The sequence below is a fragment of the Poecilia latipinna genome, unplaced genomic scaffold, assembly GCF_001443285.1.
Source record: "Poecilia latipinna isolate Pla-1442-1.1 unplaced genomic scaffold, P_latipinna-1.0 Scaffold893, whole genome shotgun sequence".
In the NCBI taxonomy this organism is placed as follows: domain Eukaryota; kingdom Metazoa; phylum Chordata; class Actinopteri; order Cyprinodontiformes; family Poeciliidae; genus Poecilia; species Poecilia latipinna.
The window spans coordinates 23181-47261 of NW_015113509.1; the positions used below are offsets into that span (position 1 = coordinate 23181).

The window sequence follows — 24081 nt, forward strand, 5'->3', positions numbered from 1 at the left end:
ATTTAAAGACTCATTATGATTAAAAATACCATGGAGACATGCAAAAAGTTGGCCAGATCATTAAATGTATTGCTGTATTGCAAATAAAGATGGAGATGGGTGTTATTTGTTGCTTAATATAATTTTTTTAAAGGTGTGAATAAAATCAGATTATTTTTCCCCCCAAAATGGTTATACATTGGGAAATGTTTGTCTCATTTGCTTTTCAGAGAAACAAAGCTCTAGTTAAGTATAATATTTTATTTATTTAACGTGAACCAACAAATATAACCAGTCCAACACCAAGCATGAGTCAATGGGAAAATAATATTTTTGGCAAAGGCAGAGAGGATTTGGCAGGTTTTTCATTGAAGCAACCCATAAAGTCAGTTCTATTGTTGAGCCCACAATGTGTTTTTTCTTACACTTGTAGCGAAATAAACAAGTTTTCCAAATGATTGCCAAGAGGGAGTGTTATAATAATTTTTGTGTGTTTGTTCTGTCTGCTCAAATATGCTGGAGGTTTATTCCTGTTAAAGGGGAGTTTTTTCTTTCTGCTACATACTAGTCAAGTATAGCACTAGTAGTGTAGCACTACTTCAACACATTTTTAATCACGTAAAAGTAAAATGTAGAAAGAAATTAGTCAAGTAAGAGCAAAAAAGTAGTTGGTAAAAAGGCGACTGTAGTACTGAGTAACTGATCAAAACATAAATTATTTCATATTTTATATATTATATTATATATTATATATTTTATATATATTATATTTTATATAAATACCATAATTACATAATTAATCTGTTTTTTTCTTTTCAATACAGATCCTAGAAAATGTTAACAAATACTGCAGGTGTGTTTGTGTCTGGTGATATATATTTTCTTTTTTTGGTTAAAACAACCTTGTTCTTTATTTACTGCGTTGAATAATTTCTGGATAATTTAATTTAATTTCTGGATACTCTACCCACAATGTAACTTAATGAAGTTACTCACAGTAAGAGTAGCAATACTTGATAATAAAATTACTAAAGTAAAAGTAAAAAGTACAGCATAGTAAAAAATACTTCTAAAAGTACATTTCCCCTCCAAAAGTTACTCAAGTAATTGTAACTGAATGTAACTGGTTACAACGAACCAACTCTGCTTTTTTTGTAGCCAATTTGAATAATAAACTGAACTTGACTGCAGTGTTTGATAAAGACAAATTTTTTTGTAAAGTACCTTGAGCTTGAGAAGTCATGTTGTGAATTTGCGCAATATAAATTAACTGATCTGAAATCATTTTATCATGCTTTCTGACGTTACATATTAATTAAATATGATGTCCTCCATGTATGTGGTACACATGCACTGTAGGAGTGTATAAGGTGTGTAATAAGGTGGCCGTGGATGTAGACGAGGCCAGAGGGCGCGCAGTAGCCGTCCCGTTGCTTTTCTCATCGCTTTTTTCGGTGATGAGCTCCAAAAAGACTCCGATGAGTCCGATTGGTCTTTCGGACCAACCGTTAACCGGTGCGCGTCGCGTGCGAGGTAAAGCGGCGACCAACAATTGGCCGAGCTGATTTTTTTTTTCCTGAAGGGGCGTATTTTTTAAGCCATCTTGACTGAATATTTAGCCTCATCCTAGGTACTTTAAATTGATATCTTCGGGATTTCGCCGTCCCAGAGTTTCCCACCGCCGTCGTTCCAAAGGCTGAAGTCGCGCCAATGAAACCGGGCGGAGTTCGTGTGCCGAAGCGGAGCGGCGGCGGAGAAGCGGACCGCTGAAGATGACGCTGCTAACGGCTAGCATGTCCGCCTCGGTCGGAGTCTGTCACTAGCTGACATTTAGCCAGGTGCAGTTTTTCCCCCCCTGCTTGTCACCGCAGAGGACGGTTCATCAAGGTAAGCTGGGCGGGTGATTATTTTCTCGGCATTTTCAGCACTGTTTAGAATAACTGCCGTTTTGTCGCTCTTTATCCGTGTGTCCTGTCCGACCGAGCAACGTTATCACCTCAGACACGGATAGAGACAGTCTTTTGCAGGGGTCTGGAGCACAAAGAAAGACCAGAAACGTTGCTCGGCGTCTTTGTGGTCTGGTGTGTACGTGCTATTAGTTAATACATTAAGGCACGATGCAGTAGAGAGCACCTGCTCTCTGGTTGCTGTTTGAATGTATAATTGGACTGCTAATGAACTTGCAACACAAGCGCTGTCTCTACTGTTGTGCGCCTAAAATGGCTGACAGATGTTAGCTGCTTGGGCTGGTATTTAGCACTCTACAACCTAACTATGCACAGCAACAAAATGGGGAAAAAACACGGTGCTGTCTTGTGATTGGTCACAGGGAGATACAGTCACGTCACAGAGTGCTTAGAGGGACCAATAAGAAGAGAGCAGAGATAAACGCATGTAAGCAGTTATATGTTGTATTTGTGTTTGTGCAGCAAGGTTGGTTGAGGTAACAAACTGTGTTATTATAGAGCGAAGCGCCAGACTTGAGCCCTTTTTGCATATTAACTATCGTTTTCGATAATAAAATACATATTGGAATAAAGTTAAAATGTAAAGCAAAACATTTTTGTCATTCAATACATTAATTACTTAGAAATAAATGCGACATTTCGTAGTTTATTGTTTATATTACTTTCTAAGATTGTTGCACTTACTCCAAAAACATTAAAGCATCAAAATAAATTGTCAGTTAAATAGAAATTCATTATATATCTGGTCTATTTTAATTATTACAGTAATATGTAAACAAAATATGCCTTGGTAGGTTTTTGCCTATTGGCAAAACCTGAAACATTTATTTATTGGGATGGCATTTTACCCCTCTGAATAAATATGCTGACATTGAATGCTTTAAAATGACATTTTTGCATGATGTTATACAGCCGCATTGAAATATTCAATAATTTCAAGACTTTTTGTACAGCTACCTCCTGAAAGTAGAACATCAGTGTTTTTGCAGAAACTTGAATCATGTCATTCTTTCTTTGTATCCTTTAGAAAGCAGGAGTAAAGTCTCATGCGGAGGCTGAAGAGGTGGGAATGTGAGACTACTGCTAGAGGACTCAACATGGGAAGGGGTCGAGGCAGGGGGAGAGGAAGAGGCAGACAGGCGGGTCAACCGAGGCCTCCCTCGCCTTACCGGCTGCAGCTCTCCCCGTCCAGGGAGACTCTGACGTACGCTCAGGCCCAGAAAATTGTGGAAGTGGATCTCGATGGAAGACTCCATCGGATTAACATCACAGATCCTCTCCCGGTCATCACAGAGGATGAGATGATGGCTCAGGACATTGCAGAGTGTAACAGCAACAAGGAGAACAGCGAGCAAATGCAAGGTAAAAACAGATCATGGAGGAAACCTAACAACAAGAGCCGAAGGAGTGGTAAAAATACATCTCAGCAGAACCAGCGGTCTGGCTCACAGCAGCAAACAGGATCTTCTTGTTCCTTCCAGCACCCGTCTCACCAAAGTCCCCTGCCGGAGCCCACCTTCCGCGAGCTGGGCTCAGTTTCCCCCTGTGAAGCGCCTCCGCTCCCGGCGGCCTATTATCGCTACATAGAGAAGTCCGGGGAGGAGCAGGACAATGTGGCTGAGTACGACATGGATGAGGAGGACCTGGCTTGGCTGGAGATGGTGAACCAAAAGAGGGTGTGTGACGGCCATGCGTCTGTGTCTCCAGACACGTTTGAGCTTCTGATCGACCGCCTGGAGAGGGAGTCCGTCCTGGAGTCACGCAGCCAGGCTTTATCTCAGAACGCAGTCGATGAGGACGCCTTCTGCTGCGTCTGCCTGGACGACGAGTGTCTGAACAGTAACGTCATCCTGTTCTGTGACATCTGCAACCTGGCCGTCCACCAGGAGTGCTACGGTGTGCCCTACGTACCTGAAGGCCAGTGGCTGTGCCGCTGCTGCCTGCAGTCCCCCTCCCGCCCTGTAGACTGTGTACTCTGCCCCAACCGAGGAGGTGCCTTCAAACAGACGAGCGACGGACGGTGGGCCCACGTCGTCTGTGCCATATGGATCCCCGAGGTATGCTTTGCCAACACGGTGTTCTTGGAGCCCGTTGAGGGGGTGAAGAACATCCCCCCAGCTCGCTGGAAGCTCACGTGTTACCTCTGTAAGCAGAAAGGCAGGGGAGCTTCCATCCAGTGCCACAAAGCGAACTGCTACAGAGCTTTTCATGTGACCTGCGCCCAGAAGGCCGGACTATTCATGAAAATAGACCCGGTCCGAGAGACCGGCGTCAACGGCACCACCTTCTCTGTGAAGAAGACAGCTTTCTGCGAGAATCACTCCCCTGTCGGGTCTCGGCGGGACGCATCCGGGGATGAGTCTGTGGAAGGACGACTGGTGGGAGGGCGGGGCAGTCGGGGACAGAGGTCATATACTCAGAGCCCTCCGTCACCAACCAACAAGAAGCCAACCAAAGGCCAGAAGAAGAAGAACACTAAAGGGTCTGGGTCGACACGGCGTTCGAATGTTCCTGTGCTGCTTGTGCCTCAGATCCCCTCTCACAGGTCAGACTTATACAGACTTCTTGGATTATTTTCCATCTTCTTGCATCTTATTTTACACTCAGCTATAAAATCACCTTTTAATATCTGTTACATTGTTTATCACAGGCTAAACAAGATCTGCACAGGAGTTGAAGTACAGAGGAAAAATCAGTTCATGCAGAGACTTCATAATTATTGGTTACTGAAAAGACAGTCCCGAAATGGCATGCCTTTAATACGCCGACTTCATTCCCATCTACAGACTCACAAGGCTGCAGAGCAGGTGAGCACAGCTGCCCTCTGTCCTCTTTTCATTCAATTCTTCTACAATACATGAAGCTTAACCCCTCAATGTTTTCAAACATAATCAAATTGTTTGAATAATATACAGTACCTTACAGATGTCTTACTACTTCTTGAACTTTTTTTCTCATTTTCCTGTGATGCAACCACAGACTTCAATGTATTTTATTGGATAAACCGACACAAAGCACTGCCTAATTGTCATGTGGAAGGAAGTAGATGCATGGGTTTTCAAAAGTTTATGCAAATTAATAATTTTAGTAGTATGATGTGCAATGTATTAGATTCAATGTCCACCACAACCTAAAAAGAGTTTATTCTTTGTGGAGCTACTTTCCTTTTCTATTATCTCAGTCAGATTGGACAGAGAGCTTTTTTAATTTTTTTTTTATTTCAAGTTTTGTGAAAGAGTCAGTTGATTTTGGTTGGACTTTGACTAAGCCATTTTAACACCTAAGTTTGCTTTGATCCAAACCAGAGGTGTCCAAATCTAATCAGTCACCTAGCTGATTGAAATGATGGAATTACCTTTCACTCAGAGATCTAATAATAAATGTTTCACCAATATAAATCTATTGAAGCTTTTGTTTTATGTTTAGGCTCGCTGAAGAGCACACAAAGCGTCTTGCCATGTAGGCTTATTACCAACTCTACCCAAGTCTTTTTAATGGCTTTTTTTCTTGCCAATGCTCCATGAAGGTCAGATTTGTGGATTGCTGAACTAAAAAACGTGTTCTCCATACATTCTTCCATATAAGCAATGGATATCTGTAGCTCCTTCAGAGTTTTCAGCTTAATACTAATTTTGCCCAGCTTGTCGATTTAGGTGGACGACCATATCTTGCTTGCATTTGTATTTTATTTAGTAGCATCAGAAAAAAGGGGACCGAGTACAAATGCACACCACACTGTTTAGATTTGTGTTTGTCTCATTTTACATTGTTTAAAGAAGCAGCACCAAAACTCTGTGGACTCAATGCCACTTGCAGAAGTTTAAGTATAGGTTTTCATGCCAGTAATAACAAACTTTATCACTTCCTCATAACAAATTCTGCAGGAGATATTGTTCATACTTGAAGAATTAACAGTAAATACCTTTTGTGCCTTTACTTCGATGTTCAGAAGGAACCCGATGAGAAGCTAAGTGCTGCAAGAGAGGAGTTACGGTACTGGCAGAAGTTAAGGCAAGACCTGGAAAGAGCTCGACTTCTAGTGGAACTCATCCGCAAGAGAGAGAGGCTTAAAAGAGAACAGGTAAAGGAGGAGGGATGCGTTTCTTAAAACAGTTCTTTATCACTTAGAGTTCATTTACACCAGTCCAGTTCGTTTGGGGAGATGTGAATACGGAATCGAACTCTGATGCAGATAACAAAAAAGACAAAAACCTTGGTCTCTGTTTTGGTTGAAGTGATGTGAATACCAAGCGGTCCAAAAGCAGGAAGTGGACTGCAGTGTAGGGCATTCTGGGTAAATACAACCTAACCAGACCTAACGCTAGCAGGAGAAATGGCTCTTGGTCTTTTACCAAAGACAAAATAAAAATCCTACAAGTGCTAAAACTGACATCACTTCATTGTCTTATCATTTTGTGAAGAGGGGAGTTGCGCTCATGTCTTCTTCAGAGGTTTTTGTGTCATTTACCTATGTGGTTCTTGGTACAGCGCCACCACAGGCATGAAGAGGAACAGGTTTTTCTATTGGTTTGGATCGATTGACACAGTGCAGTGAGAAAGCGAACCGCATCAGATCAAGATGTAACAAATGTTACAATTTTGATCCCTAATCAGACCCAGTCTACTGGACTATTGGACACCTTCATTTCTCATTCACCAGTCAAAATATCAATAAATTGACTAATTTTTGGCTTTGAAAACATCACACATATATAATGTCACAGAAAATTATTTATATTCTGTATGATTAAGTATTAAGAGGTTTTATCATCCCTTTGTGACATTTATTAGTTTAAGTCTTAAAGCATGACCTTTAATTTTCTCTGCTCTCTGCTGTGTTTCTACGTCATCAGATGAAAATCCAGCAGGCTGCCCTTGAACTGTCGCTGACTCCTGCACAGGTGCTTCTCAAATCAACTTTGGACCAACTACAGGAGAAGGACTCGGCCAAAATCTTCTCTCAGCCAGTCAATCTGTCAGAGGTTGGTGGAGTTCCTGAAATACACGTTTTATTTAGCAAATGTTTCCTGCGAGCATGACCGGCTAACATTTTTATTTTGAATTTTATACTGAGGTCCCAGATTACCTCGAGTTTATATCCGAACCCATGGACTTCTCAACGATGCGAAACAAACTGGAGGGACACGCCTACTGCTCCATCGGGGACCTGGAGAAAGACTTTGAGCTGATGATTTCCAATTGCCTCAAATACAACTCCAAGGACACTTTGTTCCACAAGACGGCCTTACAGCTGAGGGAAGTGGGGGGAGCCGTTCTGCGTCACGCTCAGAGGCAGTATCAGAGCATCGGCCTTGACCCCAGCACTGGCATGCATCTGCCTGAGGCACCGAACAAACACGGCTTCTATCAGTGCACATGGGAGGACGGTGAGCTGAAAAATTAGTTGTACTCTTTCCTAAGCACTCTACAAATGCAACGCTGGTGAGAAATATGCATGCTCTCATGATGATGATTGTCATGGTGATCATTTTTAGTGTTGAGTTATTACATACTTTAAATTTTTAGACTTTATTGTGAAGTTTCTATGACCCACGTGGTTAAAAATATAACTGCTTGATCACATAAATCAGTCTTTATGAAAAAATTTGGATAGACAGACATTAGAGACGCATTTTAAAACGTAAAATTTTACATACAAATTTGAACAGTGGACATTTTTAACTAGCTGCTTCTCCCTGACCTCCAGATATTCATCACCCTTAAAACAAACAGCTGAAAACTCAAAGCTGCATCTGATTTTTTTTTTTTTTTCAATGAATCGTCACTGATTGGCTGGCAAGCATTTTCATTGGTCTAGGCACCAAAAGCATTAAGGTTGCTGTTTAGCTCCACTGTGCTTCACAGTTGGTAGTGTTCTTCAGGTTGAAACCTTCCAGTGCTGACCACCTTAATCTTTGTTTCCTCTGAGAATAAAACTTCATTTTTCTGAATGAAGTTGGTCTAATATTCAGCCACATTTGTGCTAGGATTTTGTTTACGGCTACATCAACTATATCTTGCTTTTTCTGCAGTTTAAAGGACATTTCTCCAAATATTAGTGGAGGTTACATGTTTATTTTTGACCCTACGCAGTATGAAGGTATTTTAAAACTAATGCTGTTCATGCCTGTGATGAGCGTATGTAAACCTCTGACCTTGATCACTGTTTGTTTCTCCACAGTCGACTCTCTGCTGGACCCTGAAAACAGGCTGCACTTAACCACAGAGGAGCAGCTGAAGGCCTTACTGGAGAAACTGGACATGGTGACGTCGATGCGAACGAGCGGCGGCCGCACCAAACGCATCCGGCTGCTGCGCCGGGAGATTAACGCTCTGAGGCAGAAGATGAGCCAGCAGCAAAACGTTCAGCCTGTCAACGGAAATAACAAGGAGGACGACGATGATGACGATGATGAAGAGGAGGAGGAGGAGGAGAAGAAGAAGAAGAGGAAGAAAGAACAGAAGGAAAAAATAAAGAAAAAAGACAAGGTGGACGTTGATACTGAGCCTTTGTCTGATGTGCCAAACTCTGGGTCAGGTAGGATCATCACAGCATTTTCATCATTATTGTAGAATAATAATAAAAATAATATGTTAAATCTGTAAGTCCTTGCTGCATATTTTATTAGAAGGAATGAGAGGAATAGATACAAAATAATTTAATTATTGAATAACAATAATTATTTTATTTGTAATGACACTAATATATCTGAACATTTAATTAAGTAAAGAACAAAACAGTCAAATGTAAAATGTTCAAGGGGATTTCTGAAAGGAATTGAACAATTAAACGTTTAGCATGTCGATAGCGTGAAGATATCTTTTCTTTGAAATGTTTACCTATCGTAAACACAGGTGCACATCTTGGAGTTCTCAAACTGTTTTAGTAGTTTGGGGAGAAAAATAAAGAATGAGCTCCAAGTGGAGGAAACTTTGAAGATCTGATTGGACACCTTAGATAAACTACCAGACTTAATCCCTGGATCTAGATTTGATCAATTTAAAATTCAGCTGGGCATTGCTTGATGCTGGAATCATTTTGTGCACAACCACAAAAAACAAAAAAACTGTAACAAATTTGTCCTGCCAGCCTAGAGCTTGATGTAGGAGAACTCTTATTATTTTAACACTTTATCATTTTATTTTGTAGAGTGAGGTTTTCCCTGGTAAGGAAATTAAATCATCCTAAAATATATTTGCTAGGATTGATATAAAGATCACTTTTCTATAAAAATCTACTAATAAAATAAACTTACTAAGAAAATGTTATTTATTTAACAAATTTTACAGGTCAGAATACCATAAAGTGCTTTATAATATAAACACTTTATATTTTGTGGGGTTTTTTCATAATATTGCACTTTTAGTTTATTATTAAGGAGGTAAAGGAATTATGATAAAATAACTTTTGCTTAATGGTATTCTTAATCATGAATAAATTATTAATTTCACAAGCTTATTGAGTTGTAAGGATATCAGAATATGATCTGCATTTTAAAAAGCTGGACTTGACAAGCATCTAAATTATGTTTTGTAGCCATAAAGATTGTATGTGGACATTATTTAACAGTCTATTGATCATGATGAAGACATTTTTGTCAGCATTGATTAGAAGAAGTCAGATTACAGAGTGAATTCAGTAAATGGTTAAATATTTGTGTAAAAAAAAACAAACAAACTATATTTTTAAATATTCTGACTGATTTCTCCCTGATGCAGATGACTCGCCGCCCGTTCTTGAACTCACCTGTCCAGTGTCGTCACCTCTACCAGGAGACGCTCCCCTGGAACCACCTGTCCTGGGCATTGTAACCGGAGGTCAGAGGTCACCTGGGCGCTCCTACAAACGTCAGAGGTCCTCGCGCAGCGGCAGCAAAAGCCAAGGTGAGGATGAGGCCGAAGTTGGAGAAACGCCGTCTTCCCAACCAGAGGCTGTTCACGAGGTGACGCCGCTCGGCTCGCCTCCGGCTCTGCCGCTGGTTGGAGTCGGCCGGCGCACGTCCGTGTTGTTTAAGAAAGCTAAAAACGGGGCAAGAAAAAACAAGTCGTCCCAGTGGCAAAATGGGAAAACATCTGAAGAGAAGACCAACGGGCTGGACAGCGCTGCCGTCGATTCAAATCCCCCCAGTGAGAACATCACCGCCTTACCTCCTACCCCCAACGCCTCTCCCGCCCCCTCCTCTCCTTCCTCACACCACCTGAGGTCCAGAGGCCCCAGCTCTGAGAGCGAACTTGACAAATCGACTGCAACCCCCAAAGAAGAAGGTAAGGCAGGACACATCCCTGCACTGTACACATTAAGCTGCTCAGAAAGGTCATCTTTGATCAGTTTCAATGTTTGGTTTTTCTAGCACTGACTAATGGAAAGCACACATCTGGAAACCAAGATGGCGGTGCTGATGATGAGGAGGAGGACGAGGATGATGACCCAAACCTAACGTGAGTACAGGACATCAGATGCAATGAACGAATAATTTCATACCAGCGTAGTGGTGGAAGGGCTGGACTGTAAAACCTATCACATTATACGTGTTTCATATCAGGCCATATTGATAATTATTAATTAGTTTTTTTTTTTTGTTTTAAATATCTGAAATACTTCCAAACTGGTGGTGTGACCTTTCCTGTTTTATCCACAGTTTTCACTCCACACCGCTGTTTTTATTTATAAGGAGTTATGAGGGACAGTAGTGAACATGAAACTGCTGCTGCACTAGTTACTCACAAGTTGTTGCTAGGTAACCAAAGAGTGAGTGAGTTGCTAGGTAACCAAAGAATGAGTGAGTTGCTAGGTAACAGAAGAGTGAGTCAGTTGTTTCCACCAACTTTGCTTGTCTGGCCGTGAGAAGTTGAGCGGCTAAAGCCTTTCCAATGCCGCCACCTCCCAGAATGCTGTGCTGTTCTGAATCAGAGTTCAGTGAAATTACTGAATTTTCTATTGATTTTGATCACATGTCAAGTGTGATACATGTTATTGATTTATTGTCCAGTGGTGTTAAAGAACATTTACATAGATCATAGTCAGCGTCTGTTTCAATAAATTAGAAAATTCCTGTAGGATCCATTGGATGTTATTAATAACAACATGATTTGTGCCACACTTTCTATTAAAATGGCTGCTTTATTTAACCAACTTTAATGGAGGACTACAGCAGGGTTTACCAAATTTGTATGGTTCTCCACATAATCTAAATGTGGCCATTTGTGGTTTAGTTAGAAGACAGTGGGATCATTTCTATGTCTTAATAAAAAAATGCTTGATCTTGTCCTGAAATGCCTTTAGTCTAGTTCAGATCTTGTTTCTCAAAGAAAACTTGGTTTACAGCAGTGGTTAAGAAACATAAAACCTCAATGTAATATAACCTTTAGCTGTAATAATAAATTTGACAAAAAGTCTCAATGCTTCTGAAAATTCAATGAAAACTTGAATGAAAACATTCAGTACAAAGGAAATCTTTAAATCTATGTTAGACATTTTGTTAGAACTATGTTAGAACTGACTTTATTAGCTCCAAGGTAAAAATGATCCATGTTTACTGCTTCTCTCATGTGTAGTGCTTCCCCTCCCAAACGCAGTCGAGGTAAGCCAGCTCTGGCTAAGGTTCCCAGCAAGGAAAATGGAGACATCTCCAGCTCTGGTGTGTATCATGTTGTACCAAACGTGATTGCATGGCATACAGTTTTGAATAAACTCTCATTTTTTAAGCTGCAGTGAATAGAGATGAGGAGTATTAATGGAGCGTCCTGTTCACAGGGAAGTCTGCGCTTCTGTCTATAGATAGTGAGACCGAACTTTCACCACTGGACTTGGTTTGGGCAAAATGTCGAGGATACCCGTCGTATCCAGCAATGGTGAGTTCCTGCTGTGTACAGCTAACCCAGCCTTTACACCCCAAAGAGCCATTTTTACCGTCGGAACAGACAAATGAGACTCGTTTAGAGACATAAATACCACATGAGTTTTAAAAAAAAGACAACTTATAACTTTAGATAAATATCTACTATTGGAAATTTTTAAAGAATGGCCATTTTAGTTCTATATTTAGGATTTAAAATAAAGATAAACATAATATTTAACATAAATAGGGTTGATCTTTTTTTCTGTAGGATGGAAAATTATGTATAAAGTAAAATAAAAACACATGGATTCCATATGTAAAATAGGGGTGAAACTAAGAATTATTTTAGTAATCGATTAAACTAGATAATTCTGACATTAATCAGATTTTCTTTTTAAATGGTACATTCTCATGTTTTTTCATTTAACCATATAAGCCTTGTTTATGCAATATTAGAAATACAATAAAATAATTCAATCTCTCTTTTAAATAACAAAATAAACATTTTATTGCCTAAAATGCAATACCATGGCATTCCTTTGGTAAATCTGAACTGAGCAAAGCTAAAACTGCCACTTGAAGAATTTAAGCATATTACTAAGCGGAGGAAAAGAAACTAAGTTTTAATTAACTGCTCTGACTATGTTGTTATTTCAGCAAGTGGTCATTTTTTTGAATCTGTGTGCTCCAGTTAGTGATTAATCAGTTATAAAATTAGTTTACAATTATTTCAATGATCGATTAATCATTTCAGCCCGACTAAAAACATATTACTTGTACTTTTGGTGTCCTTCTTTGTAGAAATTCAGTGCAGATATTGTAGGAATAAACTGAAAACCTGTTAAATACCTGGATTTGTTGCATCTAAATTTGGAAACATTAGCTGGTTTGTTTTGGTTTCTAGCCAAAGTTATTCAGAGTCATTGTGGAAAGAGCTGAGCTAACTGCTGAATGAGCACCAGCAGCCGTGCAGCTGACCTCAGTGATTGTTGCAGATCGTTGACCCCGACATGCCTCAAGAAGGACTGCTCCATAACGGCATCCCCATCCCAGTGCCTCCTGGAGAGGTGCTCAAACTGGGGGAATGGAGGCACACTGACAAAGGCCACAAGCTCTTCCTGGTGCTCTTCTTTGACACAAAGAGAACTTGGTAAGATATTGGACACATCAGCAAACGCATGGTGTTTCAGTCTAAATGTAAAAGTCTGAGTTTCAAACCTTCCTGTGTTTGTTTTCAGGCAGTGGCTCCCTCGTAACAAGCTGCTGCCGCTGGGGATGGATGACACTGTAGACAAGCTGCGGCTGATGGAGGGCAAGAAGCCCAGCGTTCGCAAGTCGGTCCACACAGCGTACGACCGCGCCATGGTGCATTTAAACCACGTGAGACGAAATCTCAACTTCACTCCCTCCAATTTTATATGAAGTTTATTTTAAAAGGATTTTATCATCATAAACGAGCTGTTTGTAGGAATCCACAGCAGCTCCTTTAAAGTTCTTAAAACCAGTAAAGCTGATGGTGTTTGGAGGTTTACTATGCTTGGACTTGGTCGAGGTTCCATAAATGTTTTTCATAAATCAATTTGTTAATTATTTTCTATGTACATTTTTAAAAATGGAGTTTTCCACAACCACTGTTGCTGTGTGTTGATATGAAGTTTGTGCATCAGGCCAAAGTGGGTGGAGACCAGACAGAGAGATGTGTGTCAAAGGGATTGCTTATGGTTCCAAACATATTTAGATTGTATTTGCTCTTGAAATGTCACTGTGTATAATGAAGTGTGAAAGTTTCACCTTAGCATGCGTTTCACACCTGGACTTGGAGTTTTACACGCAGCTGAAACCAGATGTTTACATACACTGGACTCACTGATCATCCAATAAGACTTCGCCCTATTGGATGATCAGTTTGTGCCACAGCTTTAAATTTCTCCCAGATGTCTTAAGAGGTTGCTTCAATATTTCTAAATAATATCCCTCCTCATGATGGCGGCGGTGGCAGCACCACGTCATGGTGCTGCCACCGCCGTACTTCACTGTTAGAATGGTGTTATCAGATTTGTAATCTGCCCCTTCTTAGCCTTCTTCAGACTGCAGGATGTTGATCTTTGATCTAAACTGTAGTTTAGCTTTTTTTACGTTGCTCTTCAAGTAATGGCTTCTTCCTCTCTGCGTGGCTTTTCAGGGATAGTTTCACTGTGGATAGCGACACTTTTATCAGCTTCATTCGACTTCTTCAGCAGAGGAAACAGGAGAAGGTCAGTCAGACAGACAGTGAGGAGTATGTAAATACCTGGTTTCTGTGGAGGCCACCAAACATTTCCTTTAAATCTTTTAGATTTTCTAAATATAAAGTCATCACATTGTTATCATTTTCTTTAAACTCAATCTCTTTTATTCTAAGGTTTATTTTTATTAGCTTGTAAAATTCTTTAATTCGAGCTGAAATGATTTTTGTTCCAGCTGACAGTGCCAACATTTTTGAAACTTTTAGGTCCAGTTATGAGACGCTTTTGGTGAAACTTTGTTCGTGTTTGATTATTTTCCATATTGTGAAACTGTAATATGATAGTAGACTGACAGCGGTCGGCGCAGATACCACTACAGCGGTGATTCAGAAAAGCGATTACCCAACGGTGAAGAACTTTGCTAGTAAATCCGGCTGGAAAGACTTGAAAAGCACAAATGGTCTAGTTTTAATAAAATCTATACGATTGGTGTTTCCTGGAGCCAAATATGTGGCAAAACCTACTGCGTCTGTTCATGTACAGCTGATACATCTATGTATACAATCTCAGTGTGGTAAAAGTGCATGTGTATAGTTTTGTAAATATGTAAATGTTTGTTTATATTCGCTTACATGAAGTAATTTAAGGAATGCAAAAATCAAATATAGAATTTAATTTATAATTTGTTGCTGTAGAGGGAGTTATTTAAAAAAAAAACCTGAATTATTGAAAAGATTTATGTATGACGCTGAAGTAGCTCTTTATAGTAGTGACGGTGTTTTACCAACATGTCAGCAGAAAGCGCGGTGACACACAACTGTAGACAGCAGACTACAGATTGTTTTCATTTTTCTCGGTGGCACAGATTTTTTTGATCTTGTCATTTAAAGTCTACCGCAAGATCTATTGTCTGCCTGAGACAATATTTTCTCACAGGAATAAACGCTGTTTGAAACAACTGCTGGTGGTGTTTTTTATGAGAACGTATGGAGTTCTGACAGACCTTTGGTCACAATTTAAGACGTCATCTAAAACAATTAGTTTTTTTTTTTTTACAGATGGAAAACCTGAAAGCTGTGCTGTCAGTTTGTAGCCAGCATGATGCTGCCTCCACCGTTTTCCCCTGCTCATAATGCGTCCAAAAACTTGTCCTCAGTTTCCTTTGGCATGTTTTTTTGTTTTCACTCTTTGATTAAACTCAGGTTTGAGGAGGAGGCAACTTAACAAGTGAGTTAAATTGCATACAGTGCTCTGTTACCTTCTTTATCCATCCATCCATCCATCCATTTTCTTTACCCCCTTGTCCCTCAGTGGGGCCGGGAGGGTTGCTGGTGCCCATCTCCAGCTATCGTTCCGGGCGAGAGGCGGGGTCACCCTGGACAGGTCGCCAGTCTGTCGCAGGGCAACACAGAGACACACAACCATGCATACACACCTAGGGGCAATTTGGAGAGGCCAATTAACCTGACATGTTTTTGGACTGTGGGAGGAAACCGGAGTACCCGGAGAAAACCCATGCATGCACAGGGAGAACATGCAAACTCGCGCAGAAAGACTGTGGCCAGGTATTGAACCCAGAACCTTCTTGCTGCAAGGCAACAGCTCTACCAACTGCGCCACTGTGCAGCCTTACCTTCTTTCATACGATCCCTGAAAGAAACATACGCAAAAATATGTGCAATCTGAAATTTATTTCATGAAAACAAACAAACTCTTCAGACTTGAAATTAATGAAAACTCCTCAGGAGACAAAAGTGTGAAGACATCATTCATAAAGAGAAAACCAAACTCTTCAGAGGTGAGATGATCTGCAGAAAAACATGATGTGAAGTCTGAGTTTGTGAATAAACTCATCAAATTGTCTGTATGTGACCATGATTCTGGCTAGGATGGGAATGCTTTGTCATCAGACTAAAATGTGTAACTTCTCTTCCAGCTGAATGTACAAATATCAGCAGTAATGAAACCCTGCCGTTGGTTTTAAAACATAATCTGAGAGTCTATATGTGGCTGTTCCAGTGTCAATATTCCAGTTTATGTGGATATTAAAGCAAAAAATAATAATTATTGCAAACTCCCCGCTTCCCAAAACGTTTACGTGACCTACTTTTTTTTTTTTTGATCAAATTAACTTGGATATAGCTTATGATCAAATTGTCATCCGAGTGATACATTCACAGCCCGTGAGGAAACTCTCTCTTTTTCTCTGTAATAAAACAATATAAAAACTTTTTCACTTAAATATTTTTTTTTTCAATTAGGTTCTACCACAGTTCAAACTAAAACTTACGAGTGCCGCTTCTTCACCCCGACTGTCTCTAAAGGAAAGCAGAGATGAAACATGCTCTCGCTCCCAGTAAGAGGAGAATACTAGAGACTTTTTAAATAGCCTAAAACGTAGTGTCTGATTCTATTTGTCAGTTCACGTCAAGTCCAATACCTCTCCAAAACTGATTTTTGAAAAAATAAGAGCGAGTCACCGTAAAAATTATTGAGTGAGGCAGCGGCTTCAGAGCAGTGCTAGCAGAGTCCTATAGCAGAGATAGGAAGCCGTTATCTGTGGTGTCTTGCTGCTCAGATCTGCTGCTTCTTGAGCTCTTGCTGGGGTTCGGAGTGGTTGAATACTTAGGAGGGTATCTGATGAAGAGGCGGTCCTCCTCCTTTTTAATCCATCTCAGAAGCTTAGTGATGGCAGTAATGGCACAGGTCTTTGTCACAAGAGGGCTGAAGCAGGTGTAGAGCTCAAATTTGCTGGTCACCTAAAACAAAAAAACAACACAGACTTGACTAAATATGAAAATCAATCCGGATTTTTGAACGTTTTTAAAACTTGCATTAGGGTTTAACTATTTCTAAAAACGAACCCAAGTGTTCAAAAAGAAACAAATAAAAAAAAAAAAACATTCAATAAGTTAATGTTTTTTACTGCTTGGAAAGTTGGCCCTTTCAAAAATCTCACACATTCAAAGCGTTACCTAGCAACCTCAGCTGACCCCAAGCCCGTTACCTAGCAACCCAACCAGAGTTCCAGCCCTCTTACGGTCCAGAAACCACTTGCTGCACTCTTCTTGGTTGAACAGGAGGCTCTGCTGCTTTACAAAAATATACGGTTTGTATAATTGCGCGTCTGTTTGCAGACATTTTCATGTGAAGCGTAAACGTTACGTCGGGGAGGGAGTGGCCAGCAGCAGCTCATTTGGATTTAAAGTGACAAGACGCCCTAAAATAGCTCATTTTGAAATGAGCTCAAAATAGGCAGAAGTGAACAGACAAAAATCTCAAGTTTTTTGTGTGTATATATATATATATTTATATATATATATATATATATACGCAAACATACTCATGGTCATTAATTTGGAATGGTGTGGATGGAATAAGAAAAAGAATTAAATCTAATTTAAAACAGTCTTTTTCTTTTAAGTTATGTGCAGACAACATTGATTCAACCGTTTAATTTCAGAGCCTTTTTTGATATTAAGGAATTTTTGCACAGTAATGAATATGCTAAAACATCCCGCTCATAGAAAATAATCAGCACCAAATATTGATCAAATCCCTATCAATGATGAGTGGATTATGTGTTTAATCGCTTATAAAAACAGGAGAAGAAGAAGTAGGCTAGAAGTCTTAAAAATGAACTGATTGGAACACCAGCGTCCATGAATTTCTAAAATCCGTATATATTATGCATGGCTGCAGTAACCTAAAGCGCAGCTCCTCACCCAGGCCAGCAGAGTCTCCCTCTCAGCGACGTGGTAGATCAGCTTCAGGGGCCGTGAGGTGCTGTGGATGCGGCTGTGCATGTAACGATACAGATCCAGGAGCCGCATTTTCTCCTCATCGCTGCTGTAGGGAGCCTCCATCTCTGGACTGCAAGCAGGTTAAACACAGAAAGTCGTATGAAGCTCACAGATTATTATTAACACATATTCATACACTCATAGGTCTGTCTCAATAAGTTTTTCCAGAGGTTACTGCGATAACCAATATTGTTGTTTTGAAAACATTTTCAAGTAATATGACAACTTGATAAGGCAAGTATACCCTGATTGTATGCAGCAGGATCCCCGAACCATCCCTAATATTTGTTGGTTTTTTGAATTTCTTGACTTTCTGAAACCTACAGAAACTGATGGCATATTAGGGTTATTGTAGATAGAATAAAAAATAGAAGTAATGAAAAGATAGGAATTTTGAGATTCATCTCAGAAATATTTTAGAAAAAGCAATAAAATTTCTGAGTTTGAGAAGGCAAAAATTAGCCATAAAAAACCATTAAAATTTCTAGATTAATCTTAGAAATTTTCCAGGAAAAATTCTGAGACAAGAAAATTTCTGAGTTTGAAAAGTTCAATTTTTTTTTACTTAAAATCAAATTTCCATTTTTTTTCAATGAATTTTTTAAGATTAATCTAAAAATGTCTGAGTTTTTTCTAGCACATTTTTGACATTTCAAACTCATAGGTTTCCATGGTTTTTTTTCTAGAAAATTCAGAAGTCGAATATTTTCATCTAGCAAATTTTTGACTTTTCTAATTCAAATTTCAAATTTGTTTTTAGAAATTAAATAAAATTAATCTAAACATTTTGAGTAATTCCTTGCAAATTTTAAACTTTTTAAACTTAGAAATTTCCTAATTTTTTATAGAAAATTCCTGAGATCTTTTGGCAGAAATTCCACAATGGCTCCAACACTCCGTAGTATCCTGTCATTGCTACGGGTTTAAAATAAAAACTACATTTCCCAACACACACCTGGTGAACTGAGTGAGCTGGCGGTGGTTGTCCGGCACGTCGAAGGGCTTGTACATGAAGTGCCTGAGGTCCGACACACCGACCTGGCTCACGCTGTATGACTGAGCTTTGGCGATGAGGCTCAGGGAGTTCTGCACCAGCATGGCCTCCTCGATCTTCCTCTTGCAATCGGCTACGGCGTAAAAAGCCTCCTTGTCCGTGGAAAGCAGCAGCAAACAAACGGTACACTCCGGCGGGTCCAGGTAGGAGATGTAAGCGTAAAAGTAACAGTCAGGGTTGAAGAGGGGCAGGCAGATCGGAGTCCAGATCTCCCCGGCCTGAAACGCAGACGAGGCTCCGATGAGGTTGAGCAGCAGGTGGACGTCGGTCGGCGCCAGCCTCGCATCCTCGATCACCGTCTTCTCCTGGACAATGGTTAGCAGCTGGTTTTTGGCGATGAGGATGGAGAAAACCAGGTTGGGGGTGATCGCTTTCTGCAGGATCTGGCTGAGAGAGTCCCTGAGAGAGGAGGCGAGAGGCAAGCAGTGCACTGCCGCCAGCAGGAAGCTCGGGTCCGAATCCACCAGGTTGAGAAGGCCGTCCAGGATCTTCTCGGATCCGGCCAGGAGCCGCCTCAGGTCGTAGTTCTTCTTGTGCTCGAAGATGCGGGATATGCTGGCCTGGGTGAGCATACTGATGATCTGGTAGTACACATAGAGGAGTTCTTCACGCAGCTGCTGCTCAGACTGACGACTGCTGGAGACGCACACCAGAACCAGGGGTCCTTTCTGCAGGAACACCACCGTGTGCTCCTCTGGTCGGACCGAGACAAAACAGGACAAGAGGTTAAAGGTTTACAGACACATTTTATAGCATAACCAAGTCACTACCTTAACTTCAATTGTTAAAAATAGGCTGAATATAAATCATATAGACGAAATTTGACTTGGTAATTAAAATGAGCTGCAGTGCATTTTATCTGCACAAAGCCATGTATAACTGAACTGCAGAGAAAAAAATCAATACATGGTTTTCAAATTATTTAATATCAAAACTTCCTTGAAAAAAAAAATCATAATGTGACATAAATTAAAACCCAACGCTTTCTCACTTTTGACAATTAAATCGTAATTTGCAGAATTTAATGCTGGTGTTGTCATTTGATTGTTTATTTATATTTTTGAGTACTTTTTATATGTGATTATTTTCTCTAAGAATAGCTGCTGCAATTTTACAAATTAGCTTCATCATGTGGTAAGGACTTCAAATATAACGCTGCTAAACATAAAATAACAGATTTGGATTTTAAAACAATCACAAATGGCTAATGTCAAATTATTGCTAAGGCAAGTCACCTTGAACAATAATAATAATAATACAATATTATAATTATTATATAATAAATAATTGTTGAATTTAGCACAGGTAAAATATATTCGGTTTACTTAGGGTTTAAAAAAGCATTTCATATCAGTTGATATTGATAATTATTGATTTTTTTTGTCTTAAACATATGAAATATTGCCAAACTACTAGTGTGACTTTTTGTGTTCTATCCACAGTTTTCACTCCACAAAATTGGTTATTATTTTTAAGCAGTTATTAGGCAAAGTGGCAAAACCTAAAGCTGCTGCTGTGGCAGTTACTCAGCAGGTTGTTGCTAGGCAACCAAAGAGTGAGTGAGTTAATTCCACAAGCTTTATTTGGCTGGCGGTGAGAAGCTGAAAATCAGAATCAGAATTTATTTTATTGTCATTGTGCAAGAAAGAAAGCACAACAAGATTTTAAAAAAAATAGCAGCTCTTGAAGGCAAGCCAAGTAAATAAATAAAAATAGAGAAAAAAAAGAAGAAAAAGAGGTTGAGTGGCTAAAGTCTTTCTTTTGCCTACATTCCTCAGAATGCTGTTCAGTTCTGGATCAGAGTTCAGTGAATGCTCCATATATTCAATATTCTATCAGATGTATTATCTATTTATATTGATCTATCACGATATGTATTCTTATCGATTTATTGTCCATCCTGATGTTTACCATGACAGTCAACGTTCTCACCTGAATACACTGAGCGGATGATGTTATCTCCACTTTGGACAAACGACACCAGCGCCATCATGACGCCCATGGTGGAAGACAGAGCCTCTTCGCTGCCGTATCGGGAATAAATAGGCTTCCCAGCTTCACTCAGCACAAACACGTGCTTCCTGTGTCGCCGCCAGCTGTCGGCCGTGACGTCCTCGTCTCGATGAGAAGTGAACGAAGGAGACTCCTGGATTCCCGCTTCCAGTAACGGAGACGATCTTCCCTTCGCACCTATACCTTGTTCCTCCAGCTTGGCCTTGGCCAGCATTGTAACAACAAACTCCCCCGAGTCGGTCTGATCATTCTCAACGCCAGAATCTTTGGTCCCTCTGCCAGCTGAGTGGGCCGGCAGATTGTTCTGACAGTCTGGCGTCTCTGACTCCGTTCCCAGGTTGGAAGGAGGTTCTGCCTCCGGACCCGGATCCTCTGCTGTAACATCAGACGGCTGCAAACTGGCCGGCTCGCTCCGGTTGACGCCGCTGCAAGCATTCGTCGCCACTGGATCGGGAAACATGTGGTTCCCCAAAAGACAGAGAGAAGTGGCCAGGGTGTCAGCTGCAATGAAAGCAAAACTAAATTATGAAATGAGTAAAGGAAAACAACAAACACAAACATAAATCAATCGCAGGATAAATTAACACAAGAGGAATCATTTTAATTTGCATGAGTTATTGTTTTTTTTTTTTTACTCTTTCTTTCTTTCTTTCTTTCTCTCTTTCTTCCTACCCAAAAGTAGATGACAAGTCTTCAGTCTGGTGTTTTGGTCTCAACTGGACCCTTTTTTGAAGGACAGTTTAGTTTACAGAGACTTTATAATTCATTTTATATGTCGTTTCTGTTGCTTTGTTTATTTATTTTGGATATTTTAAATGTCTTCCACTTTCTGTGTTAAGAGCTCATTAATTTTGGCTTATTAATCTTTGAGAATATGTTCTTGCATTATTATGTCATTATCATTACATTAATTGAAAATGGTCTCAAAACAACAATATCATCACTTATTGCAATAATTTCTGGGAAAATTTATCATCCTGCAAAATTTGTTGACAGGCTAATATGACATGAGCTTTAATAAATAAATATTTGCAGGACAACTTTTAGTTCAAGTGTTTGCCAAACAAAAAAACAAGTAATACTCCCAACCAAGAATGATAAATGCAAAAGGTATTAAATGTATTGAATATATGTAATAAATGTTTATTTAAAAACCTAACAGAGGAGATTTTATAATCGGCTACTGAAAGAAGTCAAAAATAAATGTTAATTTCTCATTTTTAGGCTTTATGATAGCAAATTGCTTATTGTTTAAAGTCATTTCTTTATCTTTGTCTTCAACAGAATATTCTGTTATTTTGTACTTCTGCAGAATAACCATATAAATAGTAATCCCTGTTTTCGAGAAGCAAAGTCTGTTTTGATTTTTTTAATCTCGGATTCAAACTGCAGTTTGTAACTTGCAGTGGTTTTGCTCCAGTCTTTTTGGTCAAAGTTTCATGGAATAATAAAACATTTCAACCTTACAGGGAGTTTTTTCCCCCTCTATTTTGTTGTGTATTGCACTATTTTTCCAAATAATTAAATGATTTCTTTTTTTTGCTGACATCAGGATGCAGATTTGAAAAGCACCACAAGTGAAAATCATCACAAATCTTTCAATCTTCAATTTAAAAATAAATTACAATGTAAATAAACAATAACTCAGGAGCAAAAGTGCACAACTCTAAAATAAAGTAAGTAAATAACATGTTAACTATATATTCAGATGTATTCAACATAATGCATTCACAATTTAAAAATCTAAAAATGATTTTTTAGATTTTTAAATTGTGAATTTAAAAATTCACAATTTTTAAATATATTTAAATATTTTTAAATATAAAAATTAAATATTTTTATATTATTTTAATCATTTAAATTTACATGACTTTACATATTTAAGTTTGTGGAATATTTCTCATTTCTAATAATAATTGCTCATTTCTACATTATGAATATTTTCAGTAATAGCTTGAATTTTTGACCATAACCCAATTAAATAAAACACATGCCCCCCTATCTTTAGTTCACTTAAAACAAGATTCTTCTTCTGTACAAACCTGTAATTCTTATTTGCAAGCAAATATGAATATGCTAAATTTGCAAAACAAATGCTGGGTTTCAGCATTCAGAATGAACTCATATTTACCAGGTGGATTGTTCTCCGCTGGAGGATCAGAAATGTTCACTGCCTGTGCTTCTCTGTCTTGATGGTGGTCTTCCTCCATGATACCATCCCAGTCACTACAAATAAGTAAAAGAATCCACGTTCAGGTTCACGATTAAAGCACTGAGATGTGAAGAGCTCATGAATGAGAGCATTTATTCTGGAGGTCACATGATAACAGAGGAGAGAAACAGCTCCAGGACACCAAACAGACACTGGAATTCAAATCTGATTACAGCTTCAGCCGATCTAATGTTACACACCAACACAGCTCGGTAAGACCAAGAGAAGGCGAGAGGGAGATGAGGATTGTGTTAAAATAAGTTTCACAACAGTAACCAACGTCATATATGCGACCACAAACACGCTTAATACAGTTAACCTCCTTATAATGATAGATGTGTGGCGGTGAATTAGAATAAAACTCAGCAAACGGTGACTGTAGACATGAAGCTAACAGAGCTCGCTGCTAACAAGCGAGACACACACAGATGAATTTCATGGCCTCGGCTTAAACGAGCTCCTCTTCTTAAATTAGACAAATAAACAAAAACAACAACACTTACGTTTGTAAATTGTCAAAACGTTGCCTTTAAAAAAATACAATTAGCTACATTAGTTTTCTTCTGCAGCCCGGAGGCAAATGAGCTGTCAAGAATTAGAAGCCGAAAACAAATCTTGCTCTTACAACAGCGGACTTCCGGAATTGACGATGACGGGCTGAGCTAACCAATCAGAACGTTAGTAGGAGCCTGTCAGTCCCGCCCCCTCAGGAAACCTTAAAATCTGAGCGGTTGGTAAAAAACACACAACAGGAACGAGACAGGGCCTATTCTAGGTGTACTAGGGGCCGATGCAGTTTCCTGAAGGCACCTACTTATTTAACCTGCATTTAATACATGTTATAGATGAATCTAATGAGCTAACAATAAATTAGCTTAGAATATTATTTATTAACTCAATATCAACTGAGCTAGAATTTTAAATATAACAATTGTATTTAGTTTGTGAAGATTGTGGTATTTCTTTGACAAAGAGCTGCTGCTCCTCCA

The 24081-nt window shown here is 39.4% G+C and overlaps 2 protein-coding genes and 1 long non-coding RNA gene across 7 annotated transcripts; 2 read left to right on the forward strand and 1 right to left on the reverse strand.

Moving 5' to 3' along the window:
• Positions 1-1376: 1376 nt before the first annotated feature.
• LOC106957306 (bromodomain and PHD finger-containing protein 3-like) lies at positions 1377-14969 on the forward strand. 5 transcript variants are annotated; one of them, XM_015048588.1, is made up of 14 exons: positions 1380-1866; positions 2974-4491; positions 4597-4753; positions 5896-6027; positions 6800-6928; positions 7021-7333; positions 8128-8484; positions 9666-10211; positions 10298-10385; positions 11502-11584; positions 11701-11798; positions 12781-12935; positions 13024-13165; positions 13968-14969. In XM_015048588.1, the coding sequence occupies exons 2-14, from the start codon at positions 2993-2995 to the stop codon at positions 13971-13973; spliced, it is 3705 nt and encodes a 1234-aa protein (XP_014904074.1). In that variant the 5' UTR covers positions 1380-1866; positions 2974-2992; the 3' UTR covers positions 13974-14969. The 5 variants fall into 5 exon arrangements, with proteins under 5 accessions (XP_014904075.1, XP_014904076.1, XP_014904073.1 ...); XM_015048587.1 differs by having other exon boundaries at positions 1378-1866; positions 11725-11798; positions 13024-14969; XM_015048586.1 differs by having other exon boundaries at positions 1381-1866; positions 13024-14969.
• On the forward strand, positions 10392-11331 carry LOC106957310 (uncharacterized). The gene is made up of 2 exons (XR_001426929.1): positions 10392-10695; positions 10749-11331. It is a non-coding gene; the product is annotated as an uncharacterized LOC106957310 (long non-coding RNA).
• A 713-nt stretch (positions 14970-15682) lies between the features above and the next one.
• On the reverse strand, positions 15683-23762 carry mon1bb (MON1 secretory trafficking family member Bb). Its single transcript, XM_015048592.1, has 6 exons — positions 23596-23762; positions 23012-23106; positions 20800-21381; positions 18769-19561; positions 17736-17883; positions 15683-16769 (listed from the first exon to the last, which is right to left on the reverse strand). The coding sequence occupies exons 2-6, from the start codon at positions 23088-23090 to the stop codon at positions 16542-16544; spliced, it is 1830 nt and encodes a 609-aa protein (XP_014904078.1). The 5' UTR covers positions 23091-23106; positions 23596-23762; the 3' UTR covers positions 15683-16541.
• Between the last annotated feature and the right edge of the window lie 319 nt (positions 23763-24081).